The 17,833-nt window shown below is 38.9% G+C and overlaps 2 protein-coding genes, 1 long non-coding RNA gene and 1 pseudogene across 3 annotated transcripts; 3 read left to right on the forward strand and 1 right to left on the reverse strand.

Moving 5' to 3' along the window:
* Window positions 1-10,564: 10,564 nt before the first annotated feature.
* On the forward strand, window positions 10,565-12,017 carry LOC133725290 (uncharacterized). Its single transcript, XR_009854338.1, has 3 exons — window positions 10,565-10,895; window positions 11,006-11,098; window positions 11,692-12,017. It is a non-coding gene; the product is annotated as an uncharacterized LOC133725290 (long non-coding RNA).
* Window positions 12,018-13,477: 1,460 nt separating this feature from the next.
* On the forward strand, window positions 13,478-14,350 carry LOC133729894 (uncharacterized). Its single transcript, XM_062157522.1, has one exon. It carries the CDS (start codon window positions 13,478-13,480, stop codon window positions 14,348-14,350), a length of 873 nt encoding a protein of 290 aa, XP_062013506.1.
* Window positions 14,351-14,499: 149 nt separating this feature from the next.
* Window positions 14,500-15,804, forward strand: LOC133729900 (uncharacterized). The gene has a single exon (XM_062157529.1). It carries the CDS (start codon window positions 14,500-14,502, stop codon window positions 15,802-15,804), a length of 1,305 nt encoding a protein of 434 aa, XP_062013513.1.
* A 371-nt stretch (window positions 15,805-16,175) lies between these two features.
* LOC133729911 (probable phospholipid hydroperoxide glutathione peroxidase) lies at window positions 16,176-17,554 on the reverse strand (annotated as a pseudogene).
* Between the last annotated feature and the right edge of the window lie 279 nt (window positions 17,555-17,833).

Genomic DNA, 17,833 nt, shown 5'->3' on the forward strand with positions numbered 1-17,833 from the left:
GAAAAGGGTTTGGATAAATCTAGGGTCACAATTACATTGGTAGTCTTGCTAAACCTAGGGTTTGAGTCACATGTATCAAGAAAACATTTTGGTACTCAATTGGAATCAACACACGACATATACGAATCTAGTGTTACTCCTAGCATTAGAACCCTAACCTATTCATTTAGTTGCGCACCTAAACAAACAAGTAAAGATTCATCTTGTAGACACGGTGAAACAAACACTCAATTGATAATATAGAAAACCAAAAACTGAATTGTCATCAATATGAATTGAACATGTTTGGGGCTTTGAAATTGCCCCTAGCTACAAAAGTATTTAGCTAGTCATAGTCATGAATTCGCTGAAAGCATACATCAAGAGAATTGAAAAGAAAAATAGAGATGAAAGGAGTTGAGATCACGGCTAGATGATGGCAGAAGATGTTATTCTTTCTTTCTCTTGTGCGGCCGTCCTCCATCCAAACTGACGTCCCCTTTTTTATTGCTTAGGTTAGGAGATTTTCACTTCTTTTCCTTTTAGGAATCAAGTAGCTTCTCCTCTAAGATTCCTAATAATTTTCACCCATCAAAATATGTCATATATCTCTAATAAACAGAGATATTCAGTTAATACTCGTCGTTGGGCTTCTAAAAGGAATTCGGGCCTCAAATCATGGATTTCCGTCAAAGTGTCAGATTCTCGGACTGCCCGACCTTGCTGTACTAAATCAGCTATAACTTCTTGTAGAAAAATGATATGAACAAACAGTTAAAATTCCAATAAACTAGACATCCAAGGCTTTCCAAGCATGTAAAGTTCACTGTCTGGTTCATGCTGAGCTGCTCTCAGTTTCATGTCGAAGTTGACTGATCTGCATAGGCAGATTTACTGATTTAGCTTCCTTTCTTCTACTTTTCTCCATAACACCTACAAAACATAAAAATAAAGTAAATGACTCAAATAAATGGAAAACTAGCTAAGAAAACATGAAGAAATCAATACAAAATCATGTACATTTATGAGCTTATCAGAAGCTGCTGGTCACGTTCAAACCAAGAGATGAAAGCATCGTTCGGAACGAGATTGCTGGAGGAAGAAAGAACCTTCTCCGGTGGACATGGTTCAGAGCCATCGACAATGGAGAGGAGACGATACTTGTAAGCACCGGAAGAAATACCGATTTCCAGAGCAAATAGTTAGTCTCGGTCAGATGAACAGGAATGACCAGACCGAGATTTTGGACTTTCATCGACGACGAAGAAGCCTGAACCAGAGGGAAGGTCGGAATAAAACTACTGAATGAAGGAAAAGAAGCAATCTCAGCCTCTACAGCTAAGACCGCATTGATTACAAATAAAACAGTATTCACGTTTCTGATATTTTTGATGTTATAATGATCGATGCTTTCATGAACAATTAATCAGGTCTTGTAAGTGTTGATTGGCAATAAAACCCCTTAATGCTCATTCAAGTTAAATCCAAGCTTTGGTAACGTTTCCTCTTGCCATGAAACTGACAATCAAGCTCTTTGATGTGCCGCGGTTAATCAGCCGCGGTCATTCATTATGCCTTGTAGGTCATTTGATCTCTTCAGATTTAGTAACGCTCTATTATAAGCATTGCTGACATTCATTATGCCGCGCTCACTCATCGTGGTTCTACGTTATGTTGTGGCTATTCAACCGTTCAACCGCGGTTCTATGCTAAATTTGTTGTGGACTCTAACCACCTGTCTTCCATGTAGGGCTTGCCAAATTTGGATTCAAACAGAGCCCGCCCCAGTCCCTTGAGCTTCGGCATAAATATCGAGTGGTGAAGGGACTAAAGGATAATATTACAGGCTTAATTGGCAAGGTACACTCTATACGCTTCTTGCCTAATGTTGTTGACATCTCTCAATATTTGACATGTTTCTAAGCTCATTACTCCATGGCCATTTAACCATGGTCCTTCGCTCCTCAAGCTTCTTTTGTATCTCTTGATCCTGTCCCACCTTTTCCAATCTTCTGGCCAAGGCAAGTTCCCGTTGCTGTTGACGTTTTTGAGTTTTAGACAAAAGTGCAATGCGGTGGTCTCTAGAGATCCTGCCATACCATCTACTATCATAAGTAATTGGAGGTTTGTATGTTTATAACCTTCTTTCACCATATTCTCTATCGCCTCCATTACTTTGAGTGGTATTCCTACCAACCCAACCAGTGCGATTGGTTCGACGGTATTCTAGTTGAGATCTCATATTTCCTCGATCAGTTTGACCCAAATATATTAGAGAAACTTCCCTTATTCCATTGCCACAAGGAGGGTTATCATAACATTAATGCTTTCTACAGATGGGCTTTGGCTCAAGCTTTGCGGCTATTGGTCTCTCTCTCTTGGAGTGCTCTTCTCCACGTCTTCTATAATAACTTGGTTCTGCGGCAGAAGATATTCTCTGATTGAATTGTACTTTTGACTGAGACCTTTGAGAAACACCTTGATCAAGCAGCTTACCCTTCTCCTACACTATATCATTGTTATGAGTCTTTAGTTACAAAATTTTATCAAGACCAACCTCCTTCTGGTACCTTCTGCATAGAACTGCGGCCACAAGGACTTGAGCAGTTGTTAACTTAGAAGGAGAAAGCTTGATGGAACACACCATCACTCCTTCAACCATAGAGAGGTCCTTCTGCTTTGCACTCATGTCGGCTGCCATGGGAACCCAGCACTGATCATATTCACTTTGGCAGCTGGGAAAGGGTCGTTATCCACCTTCATTATAGAACTTGACTTGTCAGAGAACTTGAGCTTTCCTTGATTGATTAAGTCCTGCACAACATCATGAAAGATAACACAATTATTAGTCGAATGTTTCCAGGAATTATGAAACTTACAAAACATTCTTCCTTGCATTTGTTCAACAGATGGCAAAACATGTCCAACAGATAATTTAATTAACTTTGCGGCTAAAAGTTTATCCAAGATCAAATCAGCATTGCAAATGTCAAACGAATACGTGCGTGGTAGAGGTTTATAGGTGTCGTGTAGTGAACGTGCAACTGAATTCGTTTTCTCTAAAGCCTTGCATACAAAAGGCCTTTTCACAGTAAGCTCAGCCGAATTAATTTCGGCCATATCTTCGTCGCTACTCCACTCCTCAATATGGGTCGCGCCTACGGCCTGACTAGTGTAGTATGTGCCTTTTGAAGCAAGTCTTTTATGCACTTCTTCTCTCAAAATTGCATCATATCTTATGAGTCTGGATTCAAGTTCGTAAAGATCTCTAAACGTCAGACCTTCAAACTTTTTCCTTAACTCAAAGCCAAGTCCCGCCAATGCCATCTCTACAAACTCGAATTCTAGTAACTGCGCTTTGCATCTGGCTCTTAGGAGTGTAAATCTCCCTATATACTCTGGAGCGGTCTCATTGGCAGTCTAAAATGATTTAGCCAACTCAGCTATCGGTATGTTCTGCTCTGCCTTGTGGAATCAGTCATGGAATGCTCGCTCAAGATCCTTCGAATTTTGGATAGAATTGGGTGGTAGGACAAACCACGAAAAGGCTGGACCAGTAAGAAAATTGACGAACAACTGCATGTGGTTCTCTTTGCTATTTGCCTCACCACATTGTGAAATAAACTGCCCGATATGTTCAACCGTGGACTGATAAGCATCCCCAGAAAACAAATGGAAAGCGGGAACACGGTATCGATGCGGTAAGGGAACTTGGTCGATATAAGGTGGATACGGCTTCGTATAAATAGGTCTATCTACCTGCTGGCGTAGATCACCCACCATGCCTTCCACCAGATTCTGAATTTCATTAAAGAGAACAAGTCTATTATGTTCGCCATGCCATGGCTACATTGGTTGTTGTTGGTTCTGGATAGGCTGCCATCGTATTCAATGCTCTGCGTGATGTGGTGGATTGTGATGCAGGGGAATTTGTTATCCATATCCTTGATTTGCCGCTTGGGATAGCTGTGGCTGCCGACCAGTAGTTTGTTGTTGCACATATACATGCTGATTGAGAGGTTGAACATGACGCGCAACATTAGCTTGGTGAGCTAGGTGGTTCTGAGGCCGTGGAATCTGGTATACATGATTCTGGTTGCTTGTATTTTGCCCTAAGTGTCCACTAGGAAAAGCTTGTTGAGTTGACACTTGTTGAACTAACTACTGTCGCGGCTCTAAGAAAGACTATTGTTGACTGAGAGGATGAATAGTCGTGGCTGGTCTTATCAACATTGGTGCAGACTGTCCAGTTGGAGGTGGTACTTGCTGTGTTTGGCTGCTTTGACCTTGCTCAAAAGACCAATTTCTATTGCCTTCATTCTGACTACTCTGCGACACCTGTGTTCCTGTTCCAATCTGAAACCAACGTAGCCACTCGTTCATCATATCAGATTGGACTCCCATGCTACGGTTGAGTTGCCCAAAACTATTTTTAAGATTGCGATCAAGCCGAGTGAAACAATTTTCAAGACTTCGGCCCAACCGGCCGATGCCATGATCAACGTTGTCAAGATCATGGTTAAGGCTCTGCCAAGATACATCAGCTACAGTGGTTTCATGTGTGTTTGTAGGTGCTGGTTCATACAGTGGATTGAATCCTGGTGGTAGGCTCCACTTAGATTGTTCTGTCCCGGCTGTTGTTGCTGATGTATTAACCGGTTCATATAATGGATTATATCCTTGTGAAAACCCCCAAGGGAATGATCCAGTACTGATTGTAGTGGTTGGCATACTTATAGAATCGTAAAGAGGGGTATATCTTGGCGGGAGCCCCCATGGATAAGATACAAAGTTGTACGACTGCGTACTAGCGGCGATTGTACAATTATCTCTGCTTGATGTCCCTGAAACACGGACCTCATGCGACTGTTGATTAAAAAATGGATGACCAGCCGTAGTAGAGGCTGATACTACCGTAGCGGTCATTACACCTGATGTTACAGGATGTGCCATGACTCCACTTGTCATAGAGACCCCATTTGAAGTTGATGTTGATGTCATTGGAAGAATTGACATTGATACCACGGGATCTCTTGTTATGATTATTCTATTCAGACAAGAAGAAAAGGTATGGTCGTGTAACCTACACCTGTAACAACGATTCCTTCGAGATTTGGCGTAGGGATCTGATAACATTCACCGAATATTATGCCATCGGGTGTGCCAAAAGATGTTCGCTCAAAAATCGTCTCGGCCACGTGTCACTGGCCGAGGGCTTCTTTGACTTACACGTGTCCTTCTAGAGTGGTGACGTTATAATGATCGATGCTTTCATGAACAATTAATCAGGTCTTGTAACTGATGATTGGCAATAAAACCCCTTAATGCTCATTCAAGTTAAATCCAAGCTTTGGTAACGTTTCCTCTTGCCATGAAACTGACAATCAAGATCTTTGATGTGCTGCGGCTAATCAGCCGCGGTCATTCATTACGCCTTGTAGGTAATTTGATTTTTTCAGATTTAGTAACTGTTCTCTGAACACGTTATTTTCTGCCATAAATTTGAGAATCAACTTTGTAACTCTTTAATGTGCCGCAGCTAATTAGCCGCTATCATTCATTAAGCCTTGTGGGTTAGGCCCACCTATCTGCCACGTGGACCTTGCCAAATATAGGTTCAAACACATGATTACTAGGGTTCAAGCATGTGAGTTAAAGCCAGCCTTTGATCTTTCTACTTGCATTTTATTCCTTCTCTAGCCCCCCACCTCATCTTCTTTCCTGGAGTAATGAAAATTTTAAGACCTCACTACTTTTTTTTAATCTATTATAGCTGGTGTTGATCCTATATATAATTATTCTTTTTCCGGTCTCTGTACATATATTTAATTTAGCACCACCTAAAACTTTTAGAGATTCAGAAAGAAATTTCGAAGAGAATATAGAAAGAACAAAGAGATATGAAAATAAAGAGAAAGAAGAAATTGATATATAAAACAGGGATATCAGACAGGCAGACATAATAAGAGGTACATAAGGAGAGAATTACAGGTAGAAAAGTAGATAGCTAGCAGAAACAGAAGAAAGAAGAATAAGAGTTTGGAAGAGATAGATGTAATTACACTGAGGCTTTGTCTGCCAATAACAAGCTACAATTATCATCTAACAGAGACCACTTCTAAGTTCTAGATTTGCCAAATCCTAAAACCAAGTCTAGATAATTCCTAATGACATAGGTTAAGTATAGTTCCACTGGTAGTCCTAACTCACCATCTCCCTAGATAATTCCTAATGACAGACAGACAAAATCAAGTCCTTTTCAGTTATGTTTTTCTTGATTACAAATTGTTAGCAGCAACAAATCCCGCAGCGTAGTGTGGGGACCCTTGCTAGTAATTCACAAAATGGGGACTATATATGGTGGCAAGGTATGCTATTTTTCCAGCAAAATGTCTAACTTTTTTTTTCGTTTCAATTTTTGTTTTTGCTTTTCTGTTACATTGGAGACTCTGGTGCTTTACAATTTTTATTTTTTCTATCTACATAATTTTTTTTGTTCTTCTTTTTTCATATGTGGTGGCAAGGTATGAAACACTTCCCCATGTGAGCAAAACAGCCTCAAAGCTCAAGTCCTTAACAACTCAAGCCCTCCATTTTCAAAAAGCAAGCTTCTTTACTGCAACATTTGGAGATTGTGAAGAAGAAGAACCACAAAATCCAAAGAGACCCAAGTAGATGGTACATTTTCATGCACCATGTATGTGCCATGTTTTGGAACGATATAAATGTGTATCAGTTTTTGATGTCCCAAGTAGATGGGCATGCACTAGAATGCTTTTCTGGTTTAAATGTTGGCTTGGATGATTGGGAAACGCACCCCTTTTTCTTTTGAAGTTTAAAGTATTGGTTATATCGCTCATTTGATGGTTTGCAATGTTTACATTTGATGAACCACTGTTCATTTGGTAATTGGACCAATTTAATGCACAATTTAATTCACAAAGATCAGACAACATAATAGATATAATGACGACTCAATATTGTCTGACCGATTAAAAATGGAATAGTTACAAACTGCAATCATTCATATCACACATCGGTTTATAACAAATCAGTGTCTTCTAATTTATATTCACACACAAGAAGCAATTGACCCCAGTTATCCCAAAAGTAAATCATACAACAGATATAGTCCAAGAACTGAAGTTTGAAGATCAATCAGACAACACAAAAAATAAAAGTATGTTGTCTGACGAGCTTAACATACAACAGCTTGAAAACAAGCACTGTTGTCTGAAGGCAACGCCTCAACTGCTGCGCCTGGGATCTGCCGAGCGATCACACAACACTTATAACACATACCCGTCACCTGTGTGTTTCTCAGACAACTGTGTTCCGCCGTTGTTTGAATTTTCAACAGACAACGGCTCGGTCTACAACGATGGCACTCCAAATCACACAACAGTTTTCTCCCGTCCTCTGATAAGGTTTTTGGCATAGTGTGTTATCTTCTATTCCTGCTTTTTTTTTTTCACTCATGTTTTTATGAAGACTAATATGGTAGCTCACAAGCTAGCCAAATTAGCTCTTTATTTAACCAAATTTTAATTGATAGAGTTGTAGATTTCATTATTTACGATTTTTTCTTCGCATCTCTATTCGAATAATTTGATGTTTTAGAACAAGTTTCAAATATATTCATTTCAAATTATTTATCTTCGTTACGAAATTTTAAAACCTAGAATCAAGAGCTTCTTTTCTTTTCTTTTTTTGGATCTAAACCCTCTGTTTGTTTGATCCTTGACAAGAAAAACCAGACAGCTTAAAAGCAATCCGAAGTCCTAGACTCCTTTATTAATTATCTCGATCTGTTAATTTTACCCTTTCAATTTATTTCATAAAAATCTGAATAACACCAAAATGTTGTTTAAAAATAAATGCAGCATGGCTGCCACTAATCGTGTAATCACCACTTGCGTAAGAAGCTCGGTCTTTTAGAAGCTCTACCATGGAAATGCATTCCAACGCAGAACTAATCAGTATCTCTGACGAATTCAGACTCATCTTCCCAATTTATGATCGGGGTACATGCTTTATTTTCTTCAAATTCTTTTTAGGTGATCCAAAATGGAGGGAACAGAGAAAGTGAAGCTGATCGAGCCCACACCAGAGGCGCCATTGCGGAAGCAGATCGAACACCAAGTTGGAGCATGGAGGAGGTGTTTGGGAGTGCCACACACTCCCGAAGAAGCAGTCGAGGCCTGGGCTGCCATTGAGAGATTACCAATTTATAATCGATTCAGAACAGTATCATCAAGTCCTTTGTGGAAAGTGAATTTCCCCAGCCAAATAATAACAGAGTGGTGCATAGGGAAGTGGATGTGCTGAAGCTTGATATAGCCGAGAGCCAAAATTTCATAGACAGGATTTTAGTGGTTGCAGAGGAAGACAATGAAAAGTTCTATTAATTGAAGAAATTCAGAAGTAGAATTGATAGGTAAGTTATTGCATGTTTTATTCTCTAGATTTGATAGATAAGACTTGAGGGGCTTGATTGGAATTTTTTTCTAATTAATTAAGATCTGTAATTTGTTTAGGAATTCCTGATCAAATTCATACAAAATAAGAAAAGTTAGAGCTGCACGTTTAATAAATGACTCCAGATTAACTTGTCAACTCGAAAATCGGAAAATAACCCGTTTAATCCGTTTATTTTATTAAACATGTCCCTGATGAGTAACCTCCTTTATACTCTGTTATAATTCAACAAAACCTAGTCATATCTGATGTAACATTTCAATTACTTAATGTAATGCAATTTTTTCTTTTCTCAAAGTAAAAAACCTAAGTCATATATAAACTTAGAGCAACTCCAATAGTTGGAGCATTTCACATGCGCCGAATGGGGTTTATCTTGGGCCTAGGAAGCCTTTGGGTTCACCTTGACAAAGTAAAAAAAAAAAAAAAAAACTTAGAGCAACTCCAACAGCTTCCCCATATTTTGATTTTCCTCAACTTTAGGGAAAAAAGAGCCTCTTTTGCTCCAACAGATTCCCTATAACTTTCCCTATTTTAGGGAAAGTTAGGAAAGAGAAAACCAAGTTCCCTATATTTACAGCAATCTCTAAAATTTTAAGGAAGAATATGGAGATTTTAGAGATTGCTGTAAAATAGGGAATCTGTTGGAGTTGGAGAAGAAAAATATGCTAAAACTTTAACTTTTGCTTCCCTATTATACATAAATTATAGGGAAGCTGTTGAAGTTGCTCTTAGGGTGAAGACATCTTCTACGCTGCATTTAGATGAGAAAATTTTAAATTTTTGAGAAATTTTGAAATGATAGAATCTAGAACTCCATCAATTAAAATTCCATTAGTTGTAATTTTCATTGTTTGGTTGTAAATTTTTATAAGGGCCAATGATAAAAAAGGTCATTTTGAAGTATCTTATTATAATTCAGGACACACAAATATCCCCATGATAATTAAGGTCACCTCTTTCCAACCTACCACTAGAGTTAAATTTAATTACAACTCATGCCATCAGCTCTCTCTCTCTTTCCCGATCCATTTTAGAATAACCCCTCTCGCTCTCTCTCAAATCCACCGAAATCCGGGTCACCATCCACCATCACAGACGACCGCCGATGATGACGACGAGGATGATGAACTCGGTTTTCGATTCCCTGGTCAGCTACCTCATGCAGGTACCGTCTTCTTACTCCAGCAATGGCGCCAATCGGCGGGAGCGGTCTTCCGGCGATTTCGACGACTTAGCCTACTAGATCTCCGTCTCTGGCGGTAATTTCAAAACCTATTTTAAATTACGATTCCATTTTTGAATCTCAGATTTTGATGACGACGATGATGATGGTTGGGAATTCAAAGCTGCAGAACTAGAGAACCAGGTTGGCAATGAGAATTCCAAGGTAAAGGTGGTTCATTTTTGTGTTTTCAATTGATCTTGATTGTTTATGATCACATGAATTTGTCTTATGTATTTTGCTGGACACTAAGTGGAGCATTGGAAAAGCTATGATCTTTGCTATTGTTTTTGTTTATTTATCATGCCTTATTATGATGCCATTTTTGAATCTGATATTGGTTGGTTTGGGTGTTGCATGATTTGAATTATGTTGAAACGGAGTTTGCTTTTAGAGCATTTGTTCAATTCTGGTGTTTATTTTGAGATCTAAATAATAGCTACTCTAATCCGTTTTTGAATGAATTAGAATGAAAGAAGTTTGAGCATGATTTTGGAGCTCTGTTAGAATTTCAGCTTCCAACTTAACCATTTATGGGGACTTGAGGCAGTTGCCTCATATACAGCCATTCTAAGATGCTCAGAAGATGTTAATGTCTAAAAGTTCAGCGGTAGCTAAACATTCGTTAACGCTGATCCGATGGGCGGATCGATACTCGTGATGTTCTCAAAGATTCCGCTACCTGTCAAGTAAATTACAAAGCAGGGCCGGCCTTGCCCATGGGCATTATTGGCGACAGCCCAAGGCCCAGGATATTGGGGGGCACCAGAATTCAGCAATAAGATTTAATATATAATATATATATATATATATATTTAATTATATATAATTATATATGTATAGAGTGTAACGTGTAAAAAAAAAAAAAAGGATCAGATTTCCAGACGCATTATCGCGTCTTTACTTCTCCTCTTTCTTCTTCTTCTTCCAACGCGTCTTTACTTCTCCAGTTCTCCTCCTTCTTCTTCTTCCAAGTTCCAACGCACAACAGCAGGAAGAAAATTGATTATCCAAGCTCTTGCTCTCTCCCAAGTCCCAAACCTTGAAACCCTGCAAATTTTTTCTTTAAATTGGTTTCAATGGTTACTCAATTCTTCAATTCATTCTCATCAATCACCCAATCTTTCTCCTCTCTATGTTTATGTTATTCTACGGTGATCGTACGAAATTTTCAGCTTTCCATTGATGTAGGTTGAGGTACAAAGCAAAATAGGTATTGGGTGTTCTTCAATTTTGATATCTAATTTTGATTTGTATTGGGTGTTCTTCAATTTTGATTTCGAACAATCTGGACATTCATTAGTTTTCAATTTTCAATATTAGGTGCAATTGGAAGTTGCAGTTGCAAGTCAATCTCGATCAAAAGACTGAGAAGAGAAAGAACAAGAAGGAAAAAAGCAAATTCCAGATTTTCAGGTATTGTTTTAATGTTCTATTCTGAATCTTTGATATCTGGTGAACTTTCAAGCTTTGATTTTATTTTAAGTTTGGTTATTTGGCATGACATTTTGTATAAAATTAACTTGGTTAGTAAAAAGTTACAATCCAAAGATATGCTTCTTGATGTTGCCGTGAAGAACTTAGAGGGACTAGTTTCTTATTTTGAAAAGTATAGGCAAAATGGGTTTAATTTTGCCATGACTGAAGCTAAACAAATTGCAAATGACATGGGAGTTGAGCCTATATTTCCTATAAAACGTCATGTTTGCAGAAAAAAGCATTTTGATGAAATTCCAAATACTGAAAGGGAACAACAATCTGCTCAAGAGTCCTTTAGAACTGATTACTTTTTGGTTTTAGTTGATATAGCTCTTTCTCAATTAAAAAGCAGGTTTGAACAAATGAAAACTTTTGAATCTATGTTTGGCTTCTTGTTTGATGCATCAAAGTTAGCTTATTTGGATGATGATGACTTGAAAAGTTGTTTGAATCTTGAAACTGCTTTGAGAAATGGTGATGGTTCTGACATTGATGCGAAATATTTGCTTATGGAGTTACAAATTTTGCAGGAAATGTTGCTGAATGAGGCATATGAAACAGATAGGCCTTGGACATCCATTCAAATTATGGAGTTTGCAAAGAAAATGGATATGTTTGCAAGTGTTATGGTTGCCTATAGGATTTTATTAACTATACCGGTGACGGTAGCATCCGCCGAAAGAAGTTTTTCAAAATTAAAATTATTAAAATCTTATTTGCGGACTACCATGACTCAAGATAGGCTGAATGGATTAGCTATTTTAACCATTGAAAGAAATATGTTGGTAAATGTTGACTATGAGAAGATAATTGATGATTTTGCTTCAAGAAATGCAAGAAGGCATCATTTCAGATGCTTTGTAATCTTTTTTATATGGGGTTTTGGTTTTATGTCCTCCCCCCATTGTATAATATTTCTTTATGTAATAAAATCGGCGTGGGGATGAGCCGCCCAGCTTGACTGGGTTCCAAACCCCTAAATAAAGGATTTAGATTATGACATTTTGTAAGAATCATTACATTTATATTTCGGTTAGTTGGGCACACAAAAAAAATTTCGCCCAAGGCATCAAAAAGCTCAGGACCGGCCCTGATACAAAGGGCGTCAGAGGGAGACCGCGCTGGGCGGTCTTCAACTCTCCGATGCCTAAGTTAGTCAATGTATTTATGTTGACAAAGTAACAGTAGGTAAGTATTAAATGCGTAATTGATGAGGATAGAGGAGAGAACCTTTTATAGGTGAGGAGGAGGCTGATCTTCTCCTTGTTTTCGATGTTGGACTGATGTGCTTCAGTCCCCAGCTTCAGGAGCTTCTGATGCTATCTTGGCATGGCGCGTGGCGGCGCGTTGACGGTGATCTGGGGGTGATCCGAGGCTCAGGCTGTAGCTCGCATGGCGGTGTATCTGTATGTTATTTATTTGGCGGGAATTAGTACCTCTGGCGGTACAATGAGCATAGCCCATTATAGCTAATTATGCCTGTAAATGTACATGTATGTACAGAAGACTTATTTGTTTTGCATGTTTCATTTCCCTTTCTAAACATAACCAGCAGCTGTCATGAGAGAAACTATTTACTCCATGGCTTGCACTATCACCGGTTGTTGTCTAATTTTGTCTTTGTTGGATTGCCTATGCTGCAGTATGATGGAGGTTCAAATCCAGGGATCAGTTGTTTATAGAAACATATTCTATCAGCAGAAACAAGGGCATTCTTCCTGAGCATGGACATATTGAAGGACTTCATCACCAAACACAATTTTCCTAATCATGTCCCTGATGAACTTGTTGAAGATTGTTCTAACTGGATTACTGTAAATCCTCTTGTAATATAGTACAGTTTCAAAATGTCATTGAACAAATATATAGTTTTGTTCTTTATTCCAATTTTCATTTTATTAAGACTAAAACTTTCGTTTTAATATTGAAATTGATAACATTATTAATCTGGATAGTTTTCTTAGGGGGGTGTATTCAATATAGATTTTAAATGATTTTGTTTGACTTTTTATAATCCGTATATTCTGAGAATCCATGGATTGTTTTAATTCCATACAGATTTTAATAGATTCTAACGTATTTTATTAGCAAGATTTGTTTGGATTCTGTATGGATTGTTTTACACCTACAATCCACTAGAAAATATTTGTCTAACAATATAAAACATTTTAATTAACATGTTATACAAATGGAATGAGTATTCTCAGTACAGTCATTTGTATATCTTGAAAACCCTAGCAGAGCGCCGCTGTCGCCCTAGCCTTTGTTTTTGCCCTAGCTTCGCGCCTACGCGATTCATCGGTTTTTGAGACCAGCATGGCTTACCGGATCCTTGTATGGAACTGCAATGGGATTGCTAATTCGGTTACACGTCGGAATCTGTTGGATGTGGTTCGTAAGGAGCGGCCACGACTTATTTTCTTGGCAGAGACGTTGTGTGATAAGAAGCAAATTGACACTTTGAAGATTAAGATAGGGTTTGATCATGCCCTTGTTAAAGAGAAAGGACAGTTTAGTCAAGGACTTGCGTTGTTATGGATGAATGAAGTCCCAGTCCATATTCATCATTATTCTGCACGACATATTGATGCATGGATTGGAGCACCAGGAGATCCGGACCGATGGCGGTTCACTGGTATCTATGGATACGCATCTACAGCTCGCCGGAATATCACGTGGAATCTCATGAGACATTTGCATTCGGAATCTGACCTTCCATGGATAATTGTGGGCGATTTTAATGAACTTCTATGCTCAAGGGAGAAGACTGGGGGGGCATCCCGTAGGGTTTCACAGATGAATGAATTTCGTGCAGCTGTTGCCGATTGCTCTCTCAGAGATATGGGTTTCCGGGGTAGTCCTTTTACCTGGTGGGATCACCAGACTAAGGAGCTCTTAGATAGGAGCCTCTGGTCAGCTTCATTGCAAGCTTTGTTTCCCTATTCTCGTACCATTCATCTTCCACCAGGGGACTCAGATCATATTCCACTTTTGGTGGAGTTAGGCAGAACACCGTTCTTGCAAAGGCAACAGGTGAAAAGAGGCTTCAGGTTTGAAGAGTTTTGGGCCAGACATGGGGATTGTGATGCTATTGTTACAAAAGGTTGGGCAACTCCGGTTACTGATGATCCCATGAAACAGGTGTGTCTGAAGATTAGTTCTCAGATATACAAGGATGAAGACTGTTAAAGAACCCGACATCTCTTATTGCTCAAATATACAAGGCACTATACTTTCCAGAACGCTCTTTCTGGGAGGCGGAATTGGGTCAACAGCCTTCCTTTCCCTGGCGTAGTATTCTTGAGGCCAGGTCCGTGTTGACAGTTGGTACGAGGTGGATGGTTGGTAATGGAGCGAATATTCGCATTTGGGAGCATCGCTGGCTACCGGCAGAGCGGTATGCGCTTACACCTTGGTCACAGCCTCCTCTACATGGCCCTGTTTTTGTCTCGGAGTTGATTGATCACCCTTCAGCTACCTGGAATGAACCCTTGATTGATGAGTTGTTTTCACCCCCAGAGGCGCTGCTTATTAAATCCATCCCATTGAGTAGGCACCTACCTTGTGATAAAATTGCTTGGCATCCACATAAAAGAGGGTTGTTTACCACCAATTCAGCTTATTATGTGGCTCGCGATATTGCGTCTAATCGAATCAGCTTTCCTCCTCCTGCTGATGGATTCCAAGTTTTGTGGAAGACAATATGGAAGGCTAAAGTTCCAAAGAAGGTGGCTGTGGGTGTATGGCGAGCATGTCAGAATATCCTCCCTACCCGGGAACGCTTGTTAGCAAAAGGCTATGAAGGTGAAACCTCCTGTTTACTTTGTGCTTGTCCTCTGGAGTCAGTTGAGCATGTCTTGGCAGATTGTCAAGTTGCTAGGGAACTGTTGGGGGCGGTCTCCTTGCAGATCACTTGTCCGGTCACACCTATCTTTATTTTTAAGGAATGGATGTTGGAATGTGTCAATCGGGTCTCTTTACAGCAGTTTGAGAAATTCATGGTGTTCTTGTGGGCGCTTTGGAATAACAGGAACGCTGCCCTATGGGAGGATAAGCCACGACTGCCAGCAGATATAGCTATTGCTACCATGAGTTGGTTTAATGAATATAAGTTGGTACATGCTTCTTCCATTCCAGAAGTGAAGGTGGTTCAAAGGTGGTCCTCACCTACAGAACATGTGTTCAAGTGTAATGTTGATGGTAGTTATAATTCCCATCAGATGAAAGGTGGCATTGGTTGTGTAGTTAGAGACCACATAGGGGACTTTAAAGCAGGTTTGACGAGGGTGGTGCGCACTGCTAGTTCTGCTTTCCAGGTTGAGCTCTTTGCTTTGCAAGCTGCAGTTCAGTTTGCGATATCTTTGCACCATGAGAAGGTTCAATTTGAGACAGATTGCCTCCAACTCGTGCAAGTTATTCATGCTGAGGATGAAGATGCTTCAGTTGTTGGCCATATTGTGGAGGAGGTTCGTGGGCTGTTTCATAATTATCCTTTCTTTTCTCTAACTCATGTTAATCGTCGAGCGAATAATGTAGCTCATATTCTTGCTCAGACGGCTCTTCACTCTGAGTTGTCTCATACTTGGTTCTTGTATGCTCCCGAGTTTATACGGGATGCCATCTTAAGCGATATTCATCGCTAATTTCAATGAAAGTTCGTTTTATCAAAAAAAAAAAAATGGAATGAGTATTCTCACCAAACCAACCAATTGATAAAAGACACGATATTCTATATACATAAGATCATTGTTAATCATCCACACAAGGAATATAACATGTTTTTTCAGTTTGTGGAACTGATAGAGACTCTGCTTAATCAAACATTAACAAGTCTTGGTAGACAAAGCAAGCTTTTCAATTTTTATTTTTTCCTTTCGGTACACAATAGGCAAGCATATGCATACTGCTTAGCTGTGCTGAAATCCCATTTCTGAGACTCCCAACAGCTGTCTTTATGCCATGCTGCACAAAAAGTATGATATCAAAAGGTTATGTTGCGCAGACACAGGAAAACTCATGATCGATCAACTACACTAAACAGCAGAGGCAACATAACCAAATTAAAATCGGGAACCAGACATCTGGTTTTTACCTTAAGGCTAAGGGTGGCAGTTGTAGGGTAATAGCGATCAGAAACTTTCTCATCTGTCAACTAGAAACTTGGAAAAGTTCCACTGAATATCATCTCCAAAGACACCCATTTGCCTAACTTCAAGAACTTGTTGAAATGACTATAGGGGAAAATCAGGTATAAACTTTCTAAACTTGCAATTGTCAAAAGGAATTTCAAGTAAGCGGTCATTTAATTAGTACAGTCATTTGCTACTACTATTCTAGTTGATCTGACCTAAGACTTATAAACAAAGCTGTCCTCTAAATAATGGAAATGAGTTTTGCATGCTCATAGATGGAATCATGGAAATGCAGTTCCACATCATTTACAGAAACAATAATGAGATTGTGGTTGAAAAACCATATGACTGGCAGCAAATTGTAACATGTGTGAGCAACGGGAAAGTTAATGTTACAACATGTTCAAGATAGTCATTGTCAAATATCGGAAATTCTGATCTGAAACGAGGGGAAGACAAACTCTTCAATCTCTTCATTACTTCCGGGTTCCTGTGCAACAAACTTATTGCAAGGGAAAACCAGTATCTTGACTCCTACATCAACCCACAGCGAATCACACAAAAGGGACAAAATAATGAAAAATGTGGATTCATAACTTTTGAACTAGAATACTAGATATAATACATTTGAAAATGAGATTTCTGATTTACACTAGGAGGATTATTGTTTCTCTAATAAAATAAGACTATTCCATACGCAAAACAGTGAAAATTTATATGAAAGTTAAACAAGCAGCACAGCAGTTGTGCACATTTTAGAGAGGAAGTCAATGGAATCAATAAATGTAACTCACATGATAAAAGTAAAAAATTCAATGGTGTCACCTCAAGAACACAGTTCCTAAACTAGTTACCATTTTACAGTTTAACTGTCCTCAAAATGATAGGCATGAAAGAACAATAGTAGTTCAAAATTCAAACCTTGATCTTTATACTTTTCATATAGTTGATTCAGCTAGTTTGAGTTCGTTGGTCCACTGCAGCAAATCAGAGAAAAAAGAAGTGAAAAGAAAATAACTTTCCTATTTCTTAAAAATAAGAGAAAATGTGAGAAGCTACGGATGTGAAGATACCATTTGGAAGCAACTTTGACAATGAGCAGAACTTTTCCCTTATAAACGCTAAGATCAGCATCATTCTCTTTAGCATCCTGTACTAACATTCAAATGAATATAATAAAAGAACATTAGTTTCTCGACTCAACCTAATTAACCTCCTACATAGATTCAACAGAAACGTCCAAACAAACGTTCTCTAACATTCTCATCCCAATTCTCTGAATGTTTCCAATTTCAGGAACTCAATGGATCAAACACAGTTGTCTATCGTCCAATTGTTTCCCTAGACCTGTCGACATCCACTCCTAATCACCAACTGAGTTCTTAGGCATCTAAGAGTAAAATTGAGCAACAAGCTTCAATCTTGTGCATAATTGATTGGTTCCAATATTTGCAGAATCTAAAAATTGATGAGAAATTACCTTAGTTCGTAGAGAGTAGAGAAAGGTTGAGGTCTGTTCGTCTTCTATATCGAGGCCTTT

This window comes from Rosa rugosa, chromosome 1 (assembly GCF_958449725.1).
Source record: "Rosa rugosa chromosome 1, drRosRugo1.1, whole genome shotgun sequence".
Lineage (NCBI taxonomy): Eukaryota > Viridiplantae > Streptophyta > Magnoliopsida > Rosales > Rosaceae > Rosa > Rosa rugosa.